At 40.3% G+C, this 15,592-nt stretch overlaps 2 protein-coding genes across 2 annotated transcripts; both read left to right on the top strand.

The window, feature by feature from the left end:
* Positions 1-482: 482 nt before the first annotated feature.
* LOC115691700 (uncharacterized) lies at positions 483-6,731 on the top strand. The gene is made up of 13 exons (XM_056308393.1): positions 483-623; positions 764-1,166; positions 1,823-2,012; positions 2,123-2,172; positions 2,518-2,610; positions 2,681-2,769; positions 2,908-2,986; positions 3,077-3,159; positions 3,516-3,594; positions 3,719-4,451; positions 4,675-4,740; positions 4,873-5,509; positions 5,957-6,731. Exons 1-13 carry the CDS (start codon positions 586-588, stop codon positions 6,096-6,098), a joined length of 2,682 nt encoding a protein of 893 aa, XP_056164368.1. The 5' UTR covers positions 483-585; the 3' UTR covers positions 6,099-6,731.
* A 1,555-nt stretch (positions 6,732-8,286) lies between these two features.
* LOC115691716 (actin-related protein 7) lies at positions 8,287-15,177 on the top strand. The gene is made up of 7 exons (XM_030618425.2): positions 8,287-8,631; positions 10,724-10,939; positions 11,310-11,451; positions 12,053-12,300; positions 13,455-13,638; positions 14,396-14,463; positions 14,804-15,177. Exons 1-7 carry the CDS (start codon positions 8,554-8,556, stop codon positions 14,954-14,956), a joined length of 1,089 nt encoding a protein of 362 aa, XP_030474285.1. The 5' UTR covers positions 8,287-8,553; the 3' UTR covers positions 14,957-15,177.
* The last annotated feature ends 415 nt before the right edge of the window (positions 15,178-15,592 follow it).

Here is a 15,592-nt window from a genome sequence, read left to right as displayed (position 1 = left end):
AATTATTCAATAATTGCAATATAGAGTTTTGGTCTTGTCATTTTTACTTTGTAGAAACATTAAATAATAGCATTATCTTCTAACTAAATTTTACTATCAATATATGTATTCAATCGCGAAAATAACTCTGAAGGTAAATTGCATTTTAAAAATTAGAAAATAGTAAAAAAAAAAAAAAAACAAGAGAGAGAGAAAGAAATGAAGCCGCACAAAGGAGAGGGTCGAACCCGCGACCCCAATCTTCAACGTGGAGCAAAAAACTGCTATCCCCCAACCACGCGGCCCCCTCAAAGTTGTACGTCATCCGTTCACTATTATTATATATAAAAAAAAACTTTGACAGGACGACGCCCAACCAGGAGGGGACGCGTGGCGCGCTCCCGGGAGAGGCTTCATCGGGTAACTTCGTTATGGCGCTGGTCGGAGAAAAACAGGAATAAATGAGGAGGGGGATAATAAATAATAGTAAAAAGGATCCCCCAGGAAAAGATTTTTCGGAAGCGGCCCCCTGCCCCTCTCTCTTCGCTAATCGCCCCTCAAAAACTCGAATAATTCAAAATCCCAATATCGTCTCTCCCTCCGCTTATGGGTATGGCCTTTCATGTAGCTTGCCCAATTACATGGTACGTCCTCCTTCCCTCCCTCCCTCCCCCTCTTCCTTCTTTATTTTCCTCCGCTTCCTCTCTCGCGCTCTTCCTCGAGGTTTCACTCCCCTCCGTTGTTTTGGCTTTTTGTTTGGTTGGTTCGGTTGTTTTCCCCGCAGTCGCCGAATCTGCTACTGCTCCCTAGGGTTTCCCCGCGGCCTCCGCCAGGACGATGGGTTCGTGCGCGAGATCCTGCAGCTCCAGGAGTTCCTGGTCGATCCGTGGGGGATTAGGGCTCGGGACGCCGCCGGTACCCTCCAGGTCGCCGTTCCCAAGGTACTCCCGCCTCCCCCGCCTCCCCCGCAACCCGCGGCCCTCGCCGATGCGCTCGGGATCGTCGCCGTCGGTGGCGGTGCTGGCGCTGGCGCCGGGGCCGGGGGGGCCGGGGCTGATGGAGCGGCGGACGATGCGTTGGCCGCCGTGTCGGCGCAGGCGAAGCGTGCCGCGCTGCAGAAGAAGGCCGCCGCCGCCATGGTCGCGGCCGAGGACTATGCTCGGCGATTTGAGTCTGGTGACGTTGCGGTGAGCTCACCTCCTCTACGGTTTACGAGAATTGCTTGGATTGTAATTGTTTATTTACTTTTACCTTTCGTTAGATGAAGCTGTGTCAGTACGTACGTCGTTATTGAATATGGGTGAGCGGTTAATTTATCACATACAGTGTGCTTGCAGACCTGTTTTATTCCGAAACTGTCAGAAGTCTTTCTAGTTTTTTGCATATGTATATTGCTCTTAGTGTTTTGGATAATTTCAAACTTGGAGGTCATTGGGCTATTTGAGGGTATAATTTCTCCATTGAATGTATATCAGGGATTTCCCCTTATATGCACAATTGTTCCCTTTTGGTCTCGCTTAACAAAGTTTGTCTGTTTCCTCGGGCTCTCGTCTTTAATCAGCACCGACATTAGACGATATTCTAGTACATGTGTATTCATTTGGCTGAGCGTCCGATTTTATTTTGTATGCACTTAGACGCTCGCATGTATCTGGTTCGCCGCGATGTAAAACGATCGTATAACTCAGTTTAGATCTGTAGAAATGATGGAGTGACCCGCGTAAGCATACGAGGGTGGCCGACTGCTTCTCCTTCTCATAGGTTTCGAGCCTACTTCATGGCTCGTTTGCGTCTTGGTGCTTTACTCCAATTCTGTTTTCCTTAATTCGACTCGTGTGTATAGGACGCCTCTGTAGACGTTGTCGGAGAAGACCATGGTCAAGGCCAAGGTCATTCCAACTCGAAAATATTGTGCCGGATGTGCCTTTTTGGGGAAAATGAAGGGAGTGAGAGAGCAAAGAAGATGCTTTCGTGCAAAAGTTGTGGCAAGAAGTACCACAGGAGCTGCATTAAAAGCTGGGCTCAGAACAGGGGTACGGATTTTTTGTGAAGGTTCTTATTGGTCTGCATGGCCCCTGTCTTCTTTATTTGTTCTAACCTCTTTTTTTTTTATTTAATCCTTGTCAATGTTGAATGGCTGCAGATCTTTTTCACTGGAGTTCATGGACCTGTCCCTCTTGCCGAATTTGTGAGGTAATATGCGAAATCCGGTGCTATCGTTAGGTTGCGCATGCTTGCTGTCGTCAGGATCTTGTTCTTTGATTTAAACTCAATTGACCAATCTCAAGATCTGGATTCAGATTTTTGGTTTCTTTACTCCGTTGAGTTGCAGAATTTGAAATCTTCATGGTCCATTAAGTGCTGGCTCTCTCCTGTGTTTCTTCTTTCCTTCTGGATACACTTGCTGAGATTAAGTGCTTACTTTGTTGTGCTGGGTTTCTGGTGCTGGCCCATTAACTTTGTTCCGATTTCATGGGTGTGTCATGACTCAAAGGCGAATGTGGCCCTTATGCTTTGCTTTCTATTCTGTCATGCAAGATATGCCGAAGAGCAGGGGATCCTAAAAAATTCATGTTTTGCAAGAGGTGTGATGGTGCATATCACTGTTACTGCCAGCATCCCCCGCACAAGGTGAGTTTGCATTTTTCACTCGTCACTTACATGGTTTGTAAAGTGCTCATAATGATTATGGACATCGCAGAACGTCAGTTCTGGACCTTATCTGTGCCCCAAACATACAAGGTGCCATAGTTGTGGATCCAATGTCCCAGGAAATGGCTTGAGTGTGAGGTACCGTTCCTGTCTGAAATTACTATGTTGCAACATTTTTGCCAGAAGCAATTGAGATAGAGTTAAGCATCTCTTGGGGGTATTATAGACTGAAACAGACAATTTTTAATATTTTAACCTTTGTAATTTATGTAACAGGTGGTTTCTGGGATATACTTGCTGTGATGCATGTGGAAGATTGTTTGTCAAGGGGAACTATTGCCCCGTTTGTTTGAAGGTAATTTTGTATTTTGGGGCTTGGGAGGTAAAGAGAGGATTCAATGTGCATCAAAACATGGTGGATAATTATTGTTGTTGAAACTTGTAGGTTTATAGAGATTCTGAGTCAACGCCAATGGTCTGTTGTGATAATTGCCAGCGTTGGGTTCACACTCATTGTGATGGCATCAGGTAAGTAACTGGGACTGTGAACTTTTGACTTAGCTTCTGGTAAAATTGTCCTATTGTGTGAAAGGTATGTATGGCTGAGATGTCTTTGGTTATGGATGTCTGTTCTCTTTTTATAAGATTTCTCAATGCTATCAGTTCTGTTTCAAAGAATTTTTGCTAATGCACTTGCAGTGGATGATGTTGAGTTTTCAAGGATTGTTTTAGTTTTGTTCTTGAAGGAAGTTGTGCTGTTGAAGTTCAGTCAAATTGTCTTTTCAATGCTAGCTGATGAATTTGCGTCGCACAAAAAGGTTTTGTTTTTTGTTTTTTTGGCCATGCACGTGAAGTATTGATTGTTGATTTATATGTTCCCACAGCGACGATAAGTATCTACATTTTCAAGTGGATGGAAATCTCCAGTACATATGTCCCACATGCCGTGGAGAGTGTTACCAGGTATGTCTAAAAGGAGACTTTCCTTGTCTTTTTCACTGGTCTTCTTTTCTTTTTCTTCTCTTTTCTCATTTACGGTGTTGCTTTGGAATTGATCCTTTTCTTCCCACTTCAATGAGTGGGATAGGTCAAGGATCTTGAGGATGCTGTTCAAGAGCTTTGGAGGAGGAAAGACTTTGCCGATAGAGATCTTATTGCTAGTTTGCGGGCTGCTGCTGGATTGCCTACTCAGGAAGAAATCTTCTCTATTTCACCTTACTCGGATGATGAAGAAAGTGGTCCCACTGTTTTTAAAAGTGAATATGGACGGTCCTTGAAGTTTTCTCTTAAAGGTTTAAATGAGAAATCGCCAAAAAAACCAAAGGAACATGGGAAGAAACCTAGCAAGAAGAATATTAAGAAAAAGCCGCATCCAGAATCTTCTGCTGGGACTCTGCAACCACATCAAGATTTTGAGCCGCATCCTGATGTTCAATCGCTTGCCCATAACTCTAACAAGGACAAGAATGACGGTATACATTCCGAATGCAGAGGAGTATTTACTTCTCCCAATGCTAGAAGCTCGAGCCATGCTGAGGGAATATGCTCCATCAATGAGCCAGGCGTATTAAAACACAAGTTCATTGAAGAAGTTACTGCTGGCACTGAAGAGAAGAAACCACGAGTTCTTCATATTAAGAGCAGCAATCCTCAGGATTTAGCTGGCGGAGTTGATTCTGGACAGCATGCTAGCAAGTCAAAGAATGTAAATGAAAAAAAGTTGGTCATACACTTGGGTGCTCGAAATCGAAATGCTACTAATTCGCCCCGATCCGATGCTTCCAGCTGCCAAAGAGAACAAGATATCTTGACTTCCAATGGTATGCATTGTAATTATAATCTAGGTTCATTGTTGGAAGTCGAGTAAAACAGATCATGCTTTCCTCAATTTTTTTAGTGCAAGGAGGAATAGGAAGGGTGTGCATGTGCTGATTGTTCATATAAGTTTACCATTTCACGGGTTGCTGAAAGACAAGCTTGTTACATTCTTGTATTTTTCATAGCATGCTTGGCTTATTTTGCACTCTGGCTTTTTATGATCAGGCAGTGAACACACGAGCCATCAGAGACTTACTGATAAATCTTTGGCAGATAGGAATGACAGCACTGGTATGTTGAGTTTTTGTGAGCTGCTTGTTTGATCACTTCATGAAATCCTTTCAGGCTATTGGCTTATGGTATTTCTCTATATTTAAACTTTTGTAGAAGTTGAAATGAAATGGAATTTTCTCTCTTTTGCAGGAGAAATGTCTGATTTTTTGGGCCAATCAAAGGTTGTCAAGTCGGGGGTAAAAGAAGGCAATCTCATCAAGTTTGGGAAAATAAGATCAGAAGTTCATGACATAAATCCAAGATTGGGCAGTAATGCTGATAGAGTTGGAATTAAGCCTCCAGAGCACACTCGTCTTGTATTCAGAAGAAGAAATGCAGAAGGAAGCGTTCCTGCATCTGAAGCTGCTGGTAAAATGCAAATGTCTAGACACGAGAAAGTATCTTTGGAAAAGCAAAGGGATGGCAGGCCTGATATGAACATTGAAAGCAATAGCGACCATGTTCATACACCCTTGTCACAATCCTTGCCAAACGATTCTAAGCCATTGCTGAAGCTTAAGTTTAAGAATATCAATCGTGAAAATCCACCCTCCCAACTATCCCTCTGGGATGAAGAGAAGAGTTCCATCAAGGGCCAAAGGTCAAAAAGAAAGAGACCATCACCATTTATGGCCAAAGCCTCTAATGATGGAGATGAAGATGTTAATCGGCTGCATCAAGACAACCTACGGGATGAGATCATGGATGCTAATTGGATTTTGAAAAAATTGGGCAAAGATGCAATTGGAAAGAGAGTTGAGGTCCATCAGCCATCTGACAATTCTTGGTAAAAAATTTCTCTTTCATTTCTGTTTTCCGTCGCTTAAATGTAGTAAGTGGCAAGCTGAGGATTATATTTGTTCAATTGAACTGATCCTGCAATATCTCACTTGTAAAATTGTGATTGTGACATCCTTGATGGGAATAAAAAATGTGTATACTTCTTGGCTTATATGCCGTATCTCTTAGAAATTGATTAACTCTTGAAGTATTTGGGGAGGTTCATGTTTTTGGGGGATTCTATTTAACGCTTGACAACAAAATATCTGTACTTCTTGAGGGAATGGGAAAAGTATGAAATATGGTATTCAGCACTGAAAAGAATTAAAGGACATTGAAAGTCCGGCAAATGCATTTGTTTGATTTATTTTTCCTTAAGCTTTATGCACCAAAAAGTTATGAATAAGATTGTCCTCATTGATGTCAATTTCTGTTATGTTCCAACCTTTTGCAGGCATAAGGGCATGGTAACCAATATTATTGAAGGGACATCTACGTTGTCTGTTGATCTGGATGATGGAAGAGTGAAGACTGTGGAACTTGAGAAGCATGGCGTGCGTTTTGTTTCTCAAAAGAGAAAGAGGTCGAAGACGTGATTGGAATCGTGAAGAAAGTCAAAGAAATGAATGTGAAATTCTTTGTGATGGTGCGAACTTCTCATCCTGGATTTTGACGATACAGCCCCAAAGATGTTCTTTGTTGATTAAAGCACCAAGATGAAGTGTTATTCCCTTGTTAGAGAAAGGCCGTCCCGAGCTTGAGGATTTGATTTCTCTGTGGAGCATTGTTTGCTTGTGGCCTGGTTCTTTCCTCAGGAGCTAATAGCCTTCTGCAAAGGTCTTTCCATTTTTTCTCTTATTCCCAATTGACAATTTTAGGTCAGCTTTCGGCTTCTTCTAGGTTTTAATTTGAATTTTGTAGTTAGGTATCTGTCCAATGTAACCAAGTAGGCGGTTAGGCAAGGAAAGTCTTGGTATTTTTTTTTTCCGGGGGGGGGGGGGGGCGTCGCGGGGGGTGGTGGTATGGTCATTGTAGTTAGAGTATGGTGTGTTGTTACCATTTCTCTATGGCAGATTGAGAAGGCTTGATTTGTTGGTTTCAAAAGTAGATAATTCTGAAGGCCGGAGCTGCGATCGCGCTGGTCAAGCATGTAATTTCCCATTCTTTGAACTCTCATGCCTTCAGATTGCTGTAACGATCGACCTTTTGGCTGTAGAGCTTATCCCTTCTCTCTTCTGGTGCTGTGATCGATGAATTTGCCTGTCTGTAGAACTCTTCTTTTCATTTGCCTGTCTGTTTTCTGTATGCGTTGTGGATGCGTTGTGGAATGCGTTCAAGATCTCTTTCAAGGGACATCAAACTCCTAGAAATAGTGAAATTGAATTTTCGTTAAAGAGCGTTTGTTAAAAACACTTGTTAAGGGGGTAACCAAGAAAATTTTTCAGTTTTCAATACACTGATTTTCTTGTATAATTGAAACTTGAAACCTTCTTATTAATTATAATTAACAAGTGTTTATAGAGCATTGATATTTGAATATTATCAAATTTCCTTTTTCAGCCAAACAAATATCCTTTTGTCGAGCGAAAAAAATGCAAAAATAGGTTAAAAATAAAGATGTGGGTTCTTTTTGGTTGAAGATGCGACAACGGAAGGATGAGATATTACATAAATTTCTCCTTAGTCCGGTCTAAGCCTAGCTTCTGAAAACATTGCGAGTACACGGCCATCTTTGTTTGGCAAATTAAGACAGAAGGGAAACGAAGAGAAAGGAAATGGTGCGAAAATAAGAAGGAAAATAATACCACTTGTGTGTTGCTTGAATGCGTACTGAAGTAAAAGGTAACGAGGGGAATCGAACAGGAGGTATAATGAGATAACTTTGCATATTAACTTTATTGGAGAAGGCAACGACTTTGATTGAAAAAAACAAGAGCTCACTTTACTTTCGAGGAAACCATACAAAACTTAATTTTGGAGATCATACATGTTTTTCGCAACATTTTCATCCGTTACACATTATTTCCATGAACTTTCATTTTGTTATGGACGACAATGCCCCTTTATATTAGCCGTTAATATGTGCCATGTACACAATTTTTTAGTATAAATGTGCATTTTCCTTTCATTTTTAGTATTAATCTCTCTTTTCCGTAGAAAACATGAAAAAAATAACTCAAATAGATAAAAGTAATTCGACAAAAATATCAAATCAACAAAAATAGCTATTAATAATAGAATTAAAAGTAAAAACTTCATAGATGGATGAAAATATCAATAAGATTCATTACATATTTTAAGAAAAAGAAACACGACGAATTGAAAAGGATAAAAACCTCAATAACGAAAGGAAAATGGTTGAACGATAAAAAGTAGTTTAAAAAATCACCTCAGACTTCGGTTAATTATTTCCTTTTACGGAACGAGAACATCATTTTCTATTATGATTCTTTTAGATATCTTTGTGGGTCAATCATTTTATTGCATTAGCTGATCCTTTAAGTATCATTTAATCATTTTTTTGTATTGCAAATGCACACGTCAATGAAAACAATAAGGAGTGTTAATCGTTGGAAAGTTTGGGGGAGGGGGACAAAAGTGTGAAATCCCAAAGCTCATGGGGAGTTTTGTATAATTTCCTCTCACTTTCTTTTTCTCCCATTTTCCCCTGCAACCCCCCCGGTGCGAAAATTTTCTCTTCCATTTTCTCGAAATTCCTTGGTTTCCACTCAATTTCCGTCAAACCACCAAACATATAAAAAGGAAAGCGGCCAAAAAAATAAAAAAGATCTGTTTTTTTTCTCAATTTGCCATTGCAGTTGCAGACATTCAAAACCGTCAGCCCGCTCGCCGAGTTTCTTGAAACAGGGCGGGGGGACCAGTAGTGAAGTGGGACTCCAACGTGCGAGTGCAAAGGTTGCCGTTCGGCAGGGTGTTTGCTGTTGCCTGCAGCTGCAAGCTGAAAGCCTCGCCGAACCCTTTTGGAGTTCCGGGGTCCTGAAGGGCGGGCGCTAGGGTTTCTCGTCGTGATTTTTGGGGGGGCCCCGATTCATGGAGGCTGTCGTCGTCGATGCTGGCTCCAAGCTCCTCAAAGCGGGGCCTGCGGTTCCTGACCAGGCTCCTTCCATGGTGAGTACTAAAGCTCTTCCCCCCCCCCCCCCCCTTTTTTTTTTGGCCTTTTCCCTTTCTGCTACCCTTGGTTCCGCTTTCTTCTTCGGTTTGTTGCTGAGAAATTGGGCACTGGAAAGTGGGTCGTGATGGATTTTTTCAGTTGTCCCCTTCCCTTCTCGTGTTTTCTTGTTCTCTGTGACTAAAGCGAGCTCGAATTATATCGAGTGGGAAGCATTTTCTCGCCTTTGCAAGCGAGGGGTTAGTTGTCCTTGTATGGAAGATTGTTGTCCCGATAGTAAATCCTCAACCTTTGGGGCTGTTTTGATCTTGATAAGTGCTTCCCTTTTTGTCCTCGACTAGGTTTGTTTGCCAAGAGATTTCTGGAGAAGGGAAATCGGAGAGTTGCTCTGAATAATGTATCGCTTGCCTTGTTTTCGGCATAAGTTGTTGTACTGTTCCTTAGTGACTCATACAATGCTGGAGGTTATAATGATTGGACGCGTCTTTCATGTTATATGGTGTAGGCACAGTGTGAGTATCGAGTTATGACATTTCCTCGGCCAATTTATTAGGATGCACTCTTCATCCTCCTTTCTAGATGGCACTTTTCTTTCTTTTTTCCCTTTTTATATTCTTCAGTGTTCTCATCGCTGGCTTAAAGAACAGATGACATGAGTTTTGATGATTATTCAGCAGTGCTTGCTACCATCCTCGTATAAGCGAACTCTTTAGGGCCCTGTTTGGTCACTTGGAATCAGGCAATGGGAATGGAAATGAAGGACTCAGAATGGGAATGTAGGAATCAGAATGGGCAATCCAATCCTCTTCCCTCTGTTTGGTAGACTATAACTAGAAATTAGAATGAAACCCAACTTTTATGACATCTGGTCATGTTTTATATATAAGTTGAGCTGAATATTACGTGAAGTAGATTTATGTAAGCATACTTTTAAATATTATCACTAACATAAGATTTTCTTTTTTTTTTCTTTTTTAGATAAATGTGTCATTTCTATGTATAACCTATATTATTTCTAAGAAATTATGAAATACAGTAACAAAACAAAAAATTAACAACAATCACAATCAGAGTAACTTTAAAAGAACATATATACAAGACCCACATGAACTAATAAAAACATATGGTAATAAAACATCATAATAGTTAAAATGACTACTGATTACGGGTATAAGGAACTCAAGTAAATATTACAAAAGATAAGAATTGCAGTGAAAAGTTTACTTTTTTTACTGCAAAAGAATGTCACAAAATATGAAAGGAAAAGTGGCAAAGATAAATGAAAAATGAAGTCAAGTCACCACAGGAAAGTAGGTGGAATACTTGATGTGATTTTCTTCAAAAGCCTGATGCAAATGTCAGATGACTTTTGGCTGAGAGAGAAAGGAGCTAAAAGAGCCAAATGAGATCTTACATGGAGAACAAATTATTTTGGCGAGCTCTTTTTGCGTGTCTGTGAAAATCCTGGAAATGATGGCAATTTATTCCCACGGTTTATTCCATCCCTCGTAATATGCGTTGCCTAATAACCAGGTCAATGGAAATTAATGCCTCATTCCCATTCCATTCCTAAGACTCCCTCTTACCGAGGCCCAGGTGTTACTCCACATTGCTTTGCATGTGTGCTTCCGGTGTTGTTATGACTAATATATGATAATATCACTTTCAAGGTTTTGAGGGTGAGCATTCATATGATGGGGACTTACCGGTGCATTATGATCTAGTGGCAGTGAATTTAGGTTCACAAAAATAATCCCAGCTACTTGACGATAAACAATTATTCGCATTCCTTCGATCAGGGGGCCTTGTTCTCTTGGATGCTTTTCAAAGATTCATTTTTATCCCTGATTGTTTATCCGATTGTTATGGTCAACTATTGCCAAATCTCTCTCTTTCTAGACAGATTTTCTGTTCCCGTTAGATTTATTGAAGGGAATTGTTTTCCTTATTGTCTAACTGTGATCATTCTGTAGCTAATGGTGACCCGACTTCTCTTCTTTGTTCTTTCTCATTTTTTTCCCCTCATGTAATCAAGTTGACTCTGATTTAAAGTAATTGTGATCTTTTTCCCCATTTTCCGCTTATGGTTAGATCATCCCTACGCATATGAAGCGCGTGCCTGAAGATGGATCATTGTCTGAAAATTCATTGTGTGAGGATATCGTTGTTGATCCTGTAGTGCGTGGATATATTAGAGATTGGGATGCGATGGAAGATCTGCTCCACCATATACTGTACACTGGCCTGGGATGGGAAATAGGAAATGAAGGACAAATACTATTCACAGATCCGCTTTGCACCCCCAAGGTTGGCTAATTCTTTGGCTTTTTTAGCTTTAATAGGTGCCATTAAATTGAGTCTTCAATGTTAATAATTGAGCATTTTCATGAGGTTTCTAATAGTTGCCTGTCATTATAAGATATCTGTTCTCAGTTTCCTTCATGGCGTTGTGCTTGTTGGAGTATTTATAGCTTAGTGATGGCTTGTGGCACTATTACCTATGTGATTTTAGTAAACGTGCTATCCATTTCATCAGATTTTTGTCGATTTTCTAGATGCTTGAACTTGTTGCATCCATCTAAGCGTAATTTATCTCAGTTCAGTATTATACATGTGTCGAGATCTGCATGGACACTTTTGCTTCCTTTAGTAATGAGTGTTACTGGTTTTTCCGTAGGCTGTGAGGGAACAGCTGGTGCAGCTGATGTTTGAAACATTTAACATCTCTGGCTTTTATGCGTCAGAGCAAGCAGTGTTATCTCTATATGCTGTAGGACGCATTTCTGGATGCACTGTTGATATTGGTCATGGGAAGATAGGTATGTTTAAATTATGAAGGGAAAATTGCCATATTATGGTGATTTTACTTTTTCCCATTGTGCTTCATCTGTTTCATCTGTAGGCATGATGTCGTGTGCCACCTATTACTTGTGTATGAAGCATACTGCGACCAAATCAACTCTCTGGTTGGGTTGCCATCTTGTTGCAACCCATTGATTGGGTATCCTTGAGCTGAAATCTGAGATTACTGAAGGAGGAAAAGTTTAAGTGGCTTCCCTTCCTCAAATATGCCTGACTGCTTTCAAGTCGGAATCCTATTGTGTCTCCATTTCTTTTTTTCTGTTTTTGTGGATTTTTAGACTCGGTTTAGCAAGTTTGTCAGTAAAACAGGAATTATTTGATTCTATCTATGAGATGATTAGGGCTCAGGAAGGGGGTGCTTTCGTTTAGATCCTTCCCTGGTGTTGTGCGATTGTAGCTTTCCCACTTTAATGAACATATATGTGTTCGTCAATTATCATTGACACATACCATTTGCAGCTTATGTTTTGCACATTATACTAAGTGCTCCCTATGATATATGAAATGATTAATCGTGAATCTAATGTTCTGAGTCATGCTATCCTTCTCTTTCACCAGATATTGCTCCAGTTATTGAAGGTGCAGTTCAGCATATCGCGTCTAGAAGAGTAGAAATTGGGGGCGTCGATTTAACAAAGCTACTTGCACAGGAACTGAGTAAATCAAATCCAGGAGTCAACTTCAACCTTTCAGATGTGGAGAAATTAAAAGAAAAGTTCTCGTGTTGTGCTGAAGATGAAGTTGCTTATGCCAAGATTTTCAACTCGCATGACGTCGAGGAAAAACACATGCTTCCGGATGGTCAGGTTAGTATATAGCTTGGAAAGTTCTGGAAAGTCCTTAGCTTGATCTGATCTTGTTGAAGTCTCTCCTCGGTTCTAACATCCTCATGAACAAAATGGCTGTTGTCTAGCATAGGCACGTGCTGAGTAGCTTTTTTTTAAGTTTCATTTCATCATATTATAATCCCAACCTCGATGGTAAGATTTGACTTTAAAAGGATTGGCTCGGTCAAGTTTTTGATATAAATATGATAGATTCGTGTTTGAATCGGAACATCCTTCACTAAGAAGTATCTTGGAGGCCATGCCCCTGCAATGTAGATGGCATTTGCTTGATGCACATGGACAATGCAGTCTGATTGTATCCGTGGGGATTTTTACTTAAAATTAAGAAGTACCCTTGATGGTCCGATTGCTGGCCTCATGAGATTGCTTCTGCTTTAAAGTCTGCTACATGAGAGAGTATGCCCGTATTGTAGATGCAGCTTAATGGGGGATGAAATCTGGTGATTGATTTGGCTGAAGGCATTAATGGGATTGAGTTTGTTGGCATGGATTTTGCACAATATGTGAGTATGGCAAGACAGTGCAGGAGATGGTGGCCTTTTCATCATCACTGGCGGAATTTGGTATAATTCTTGTTGGGTCAAGATAAGACATGTGGCTTTGGTGAAAGATGAATTAAGGATTAGCTATGTGCGCAAATAACACCAGAGTTGAGGTAGCTATTTTTTTGTTTGGTATCCATTTTGCATATCCTATCAGGGGAAATGAAACAATTTCTAGACAATGAAGACTTTAGTTTTATATAATTTTGCTTTTGCACATGCCAGTTACCTGCTTATTGACGCAATTATTTTCGTAATATTGTGGCTTCTGATGATGTGTATTGAATTGTTTTATTATCTTTTTGTGACTCCTTGCTTTTTACTGTTGCTTCGGGCAGGAAATTGTTTTAAGCTTTTTGGCTTGTCCGGGACAAGATATCATTCGTTTTGTTTTACAGCCTGGTAGTTTGAGTGGAGCAACTGGTTCGATTTTTAATCTTTTGATATTCTTGTCGATGATGATTGTGTTTATGTCCTTGGTCAATGTGTTCTGCCAACATGTGAGTAGAAAGAAAGTTCAACTGTATATTTTCTATCTGAGATGTTTAGACATAACTTTTACTTGTTCAGGTTATTAAAATTGGAAGAGAAAAGTACACTGTGGGTGAGGCTCTTTTTCAGCCGTCAATACTGGGTTTGGAGGCACATGGAATTGTCGAACAGCTCGTACGAAGTGTTACACCTGTATCATCTGAAAATCACAAACAGCTTTTGGAAAATACTGTACTTTGTGGCGGCACTGCTTCAATGACTGGTACAGCGTCAGTGAAGGCTTGAATTAAGTTCCCTTATCTTTATTCATGACAAAGTTTCTTACATTTATGGAGCTATGCTTTCAAGATATCTAGCATATGCACCTTCTCTTACATATTGGTTCGGCAAATTCTGTGCTGGCATATTCATGGATGGAATAGGGTGGCCTAGGACAATTGAAATTTGTGTTGGTCTTCTTCCTTTCCGGATAACATGTAATGTTCCCATGTGAAGCCATGCCTGTCCCTGGCTATGCCTGACCAGTGTGGAACTCGTAAAGAAAAGTTATTGCAGCCAAGTTCTGTGCACACGATAGAGTTTTTTTTTGGCTGTAGTGCAGACTATGAATTACAACCTTTAAATTGCCCTGTGCTTATTTCCTGTTGTTCTGTCAGTATATGGATGCATGAGGCGCCGGTATATGCTTCGTCTTTTTTAGTGATTGATATGATGCAAGTTATGATGTGCTCTCTTCTGCGTTAAAAAAGAATTTATGTTTTACTTTTTTGCTTCATAATCAGTCAAGTCTCATATTCTGATCTTGAGAAACCATGCTGGTTTGGTTTTAAGCCTATGTTTGTCCTCTTCCTGCCCTTTTATAGTTGCTTTGCTTTTCCCTCTTGGGAGCAAGGGTTGGGGCTTGATGAAATGGCTGGAATAAAAGAACAATCAACAACAGATGACACCTGTTGAAATACAGTTGAGGGAGATCGGACGGTCTGGAGTTGTGACTTTTGTCATTATGCTATCTATTGCAGGTTTCGAGGATAGGTTTCAGAGAGAAGCTGGACTATGCTCATCAGCTATTCGTCCTGCATTAGTGAAGGTATCATATCTCGCTAATATTGTCACGAATGGAAGTTTTATTGTCTTAACACACCCTGCCGGCAGTATTTCTACTTCTAATTGAATACTGTCAACTTTTGGTCTTTGTCTTAAGCACATGCACTTTTTCATCAGTAGTGATTTTGTCTTGTTGACCTTATTCAGCACCCCTTCTTTTACCCATTCAAATAGAGCTGAATATGGTCGAAAAGCTGTGATTGTTCTGCCTGGCAGGCTGCTGTTTTTTCCCATTTCTCGTTAGAATATGTTGTGAGCTTTCTGTTTGCATTTGTTGCGTTCTTCGTGAGGCACCTAAATGTTAACTCTTTGATTGATTGCAGCCTCCTGAATACATGCCAGAGAATTTGACACACTACTCAGCTTGGGTGGGTGGGGCCATACTTGCCAAAGTTGTTTTCCCTCAGAATCAGCATGTTACTAAAGCAGATTACGATGAAACTGGACCTTCTATTGTTCATAGGAAATGCTTCTAATTATTCTCGTCTCATCTTTCTGTGCTGTTTAATGTTAAGATTGATCATCATTGTGTTTATTAGATGGTTGTTTCCTAGAGAAGTGCAAGTACAGATGTCTCACCTCCTTAAGTTTCCATGTGGTTGACCCCAGAGTAGCCTGGAAACTTGTGGGGTTTTAAGTTACCGTGGGAGATTGGATGCCATCTATTCGAAGTAAAAGCTTTTTTTTCTTATTGCCATACTGAATAGTCAATTTTCTCTCCAACTAACGTGAGCTTGGAATATAATTGAATGATGAAATTGTGATCCATTCTTCACTCATCTTTCTGATGGTGTTATTTTTTGGTACTTTAGTAACCTCACCTCAACCGTGTTCAATTAGAATATTGTTTTTACTTATCTACCCTAGCACGTGGTGCCCGTGCCTTAACAAGTTATTCTCTTTTTGGTGTGAAAGGAGTACTGTGTATTGTGTAACATGTATTCAGTGAGATGAAAGGGGCCATCTTAAGAAAGTAAAATTCAGGGGCTAGATAACAATTTGTTTAGCGACATTTCTGTTCAGAAATAAATTTTTTTATTTCTTTTTCTTAGACAGTTTCTGAGCAAAAAAACGCGTTTAGTAATTGTACAAAATTTCTATTCTCCAAGTAG

This window comes from Syzygium oleosum, unplaced genomic scaffold (genome assembly GCF_021117445.2).
Source record: "Syzygium oleosum isolate NSW1041296 unplaced genomic scaffold, Sole_v2.1 Sole_v2.02, whole genome shotgun sequence".
Taxonomy (NCBI): domain Eukaryota; kingdom Viridiplantae; phylum Streptophyta; class Magnoliopsida; order Myrtales; family Myrtaceae; genus Syzygium; species Syzygium oleosum.
The sequence above is the reverse complement of the archived record's forward strand: the minus strand, read 5'-3'. Positions and strand labels throughout refer to the sequence as shown.

Bases quoted from the DNA above. Each gene is read 5' to 3' on its own strand.
- LOC115691700 (XM_056308393.1), top strand. From the start codon at position 586: ATGGGTATGGCCTTTCATGTAGCTTGCCCAATTACATG. The intron at 624-763 runs GTACGTCCTCCT...TTTTCCCCGCAG, and splicing joins GTAGCTTGCCCAATTACATG to TCGCCGAATCTGCTACTGCT. The intron at 2,770-2,907 runs GTACCGTTCCTG...TTTATGTAACAG, and splicing joins GGAAATGGCTTGAGTGTGAG to GTGGTTTCTGGGATATACTT.
- LOC115691716 (XM_030618425.2), top strand. From the start codon at position 8,554: ATGGAGGCTGTCGTCGTCGATGCTGGCTCCAAGCTCCTCAAAGCGGGG. The intron at 11,452-12,052 runs GTATGTTTAAAT...CTCTTTCACCAG, and splicing joins TATTGGTCATGGGAAGATAG to ATATTGCTCCAGTTATTGAA. The intron at 13,639-14,395 runs GTACAGCGTCAG...TATCTATTGCAG, and splicing joins CGGCACTGCTTCAATGACTG to GTTTCGAGGATAGGTTTCAG.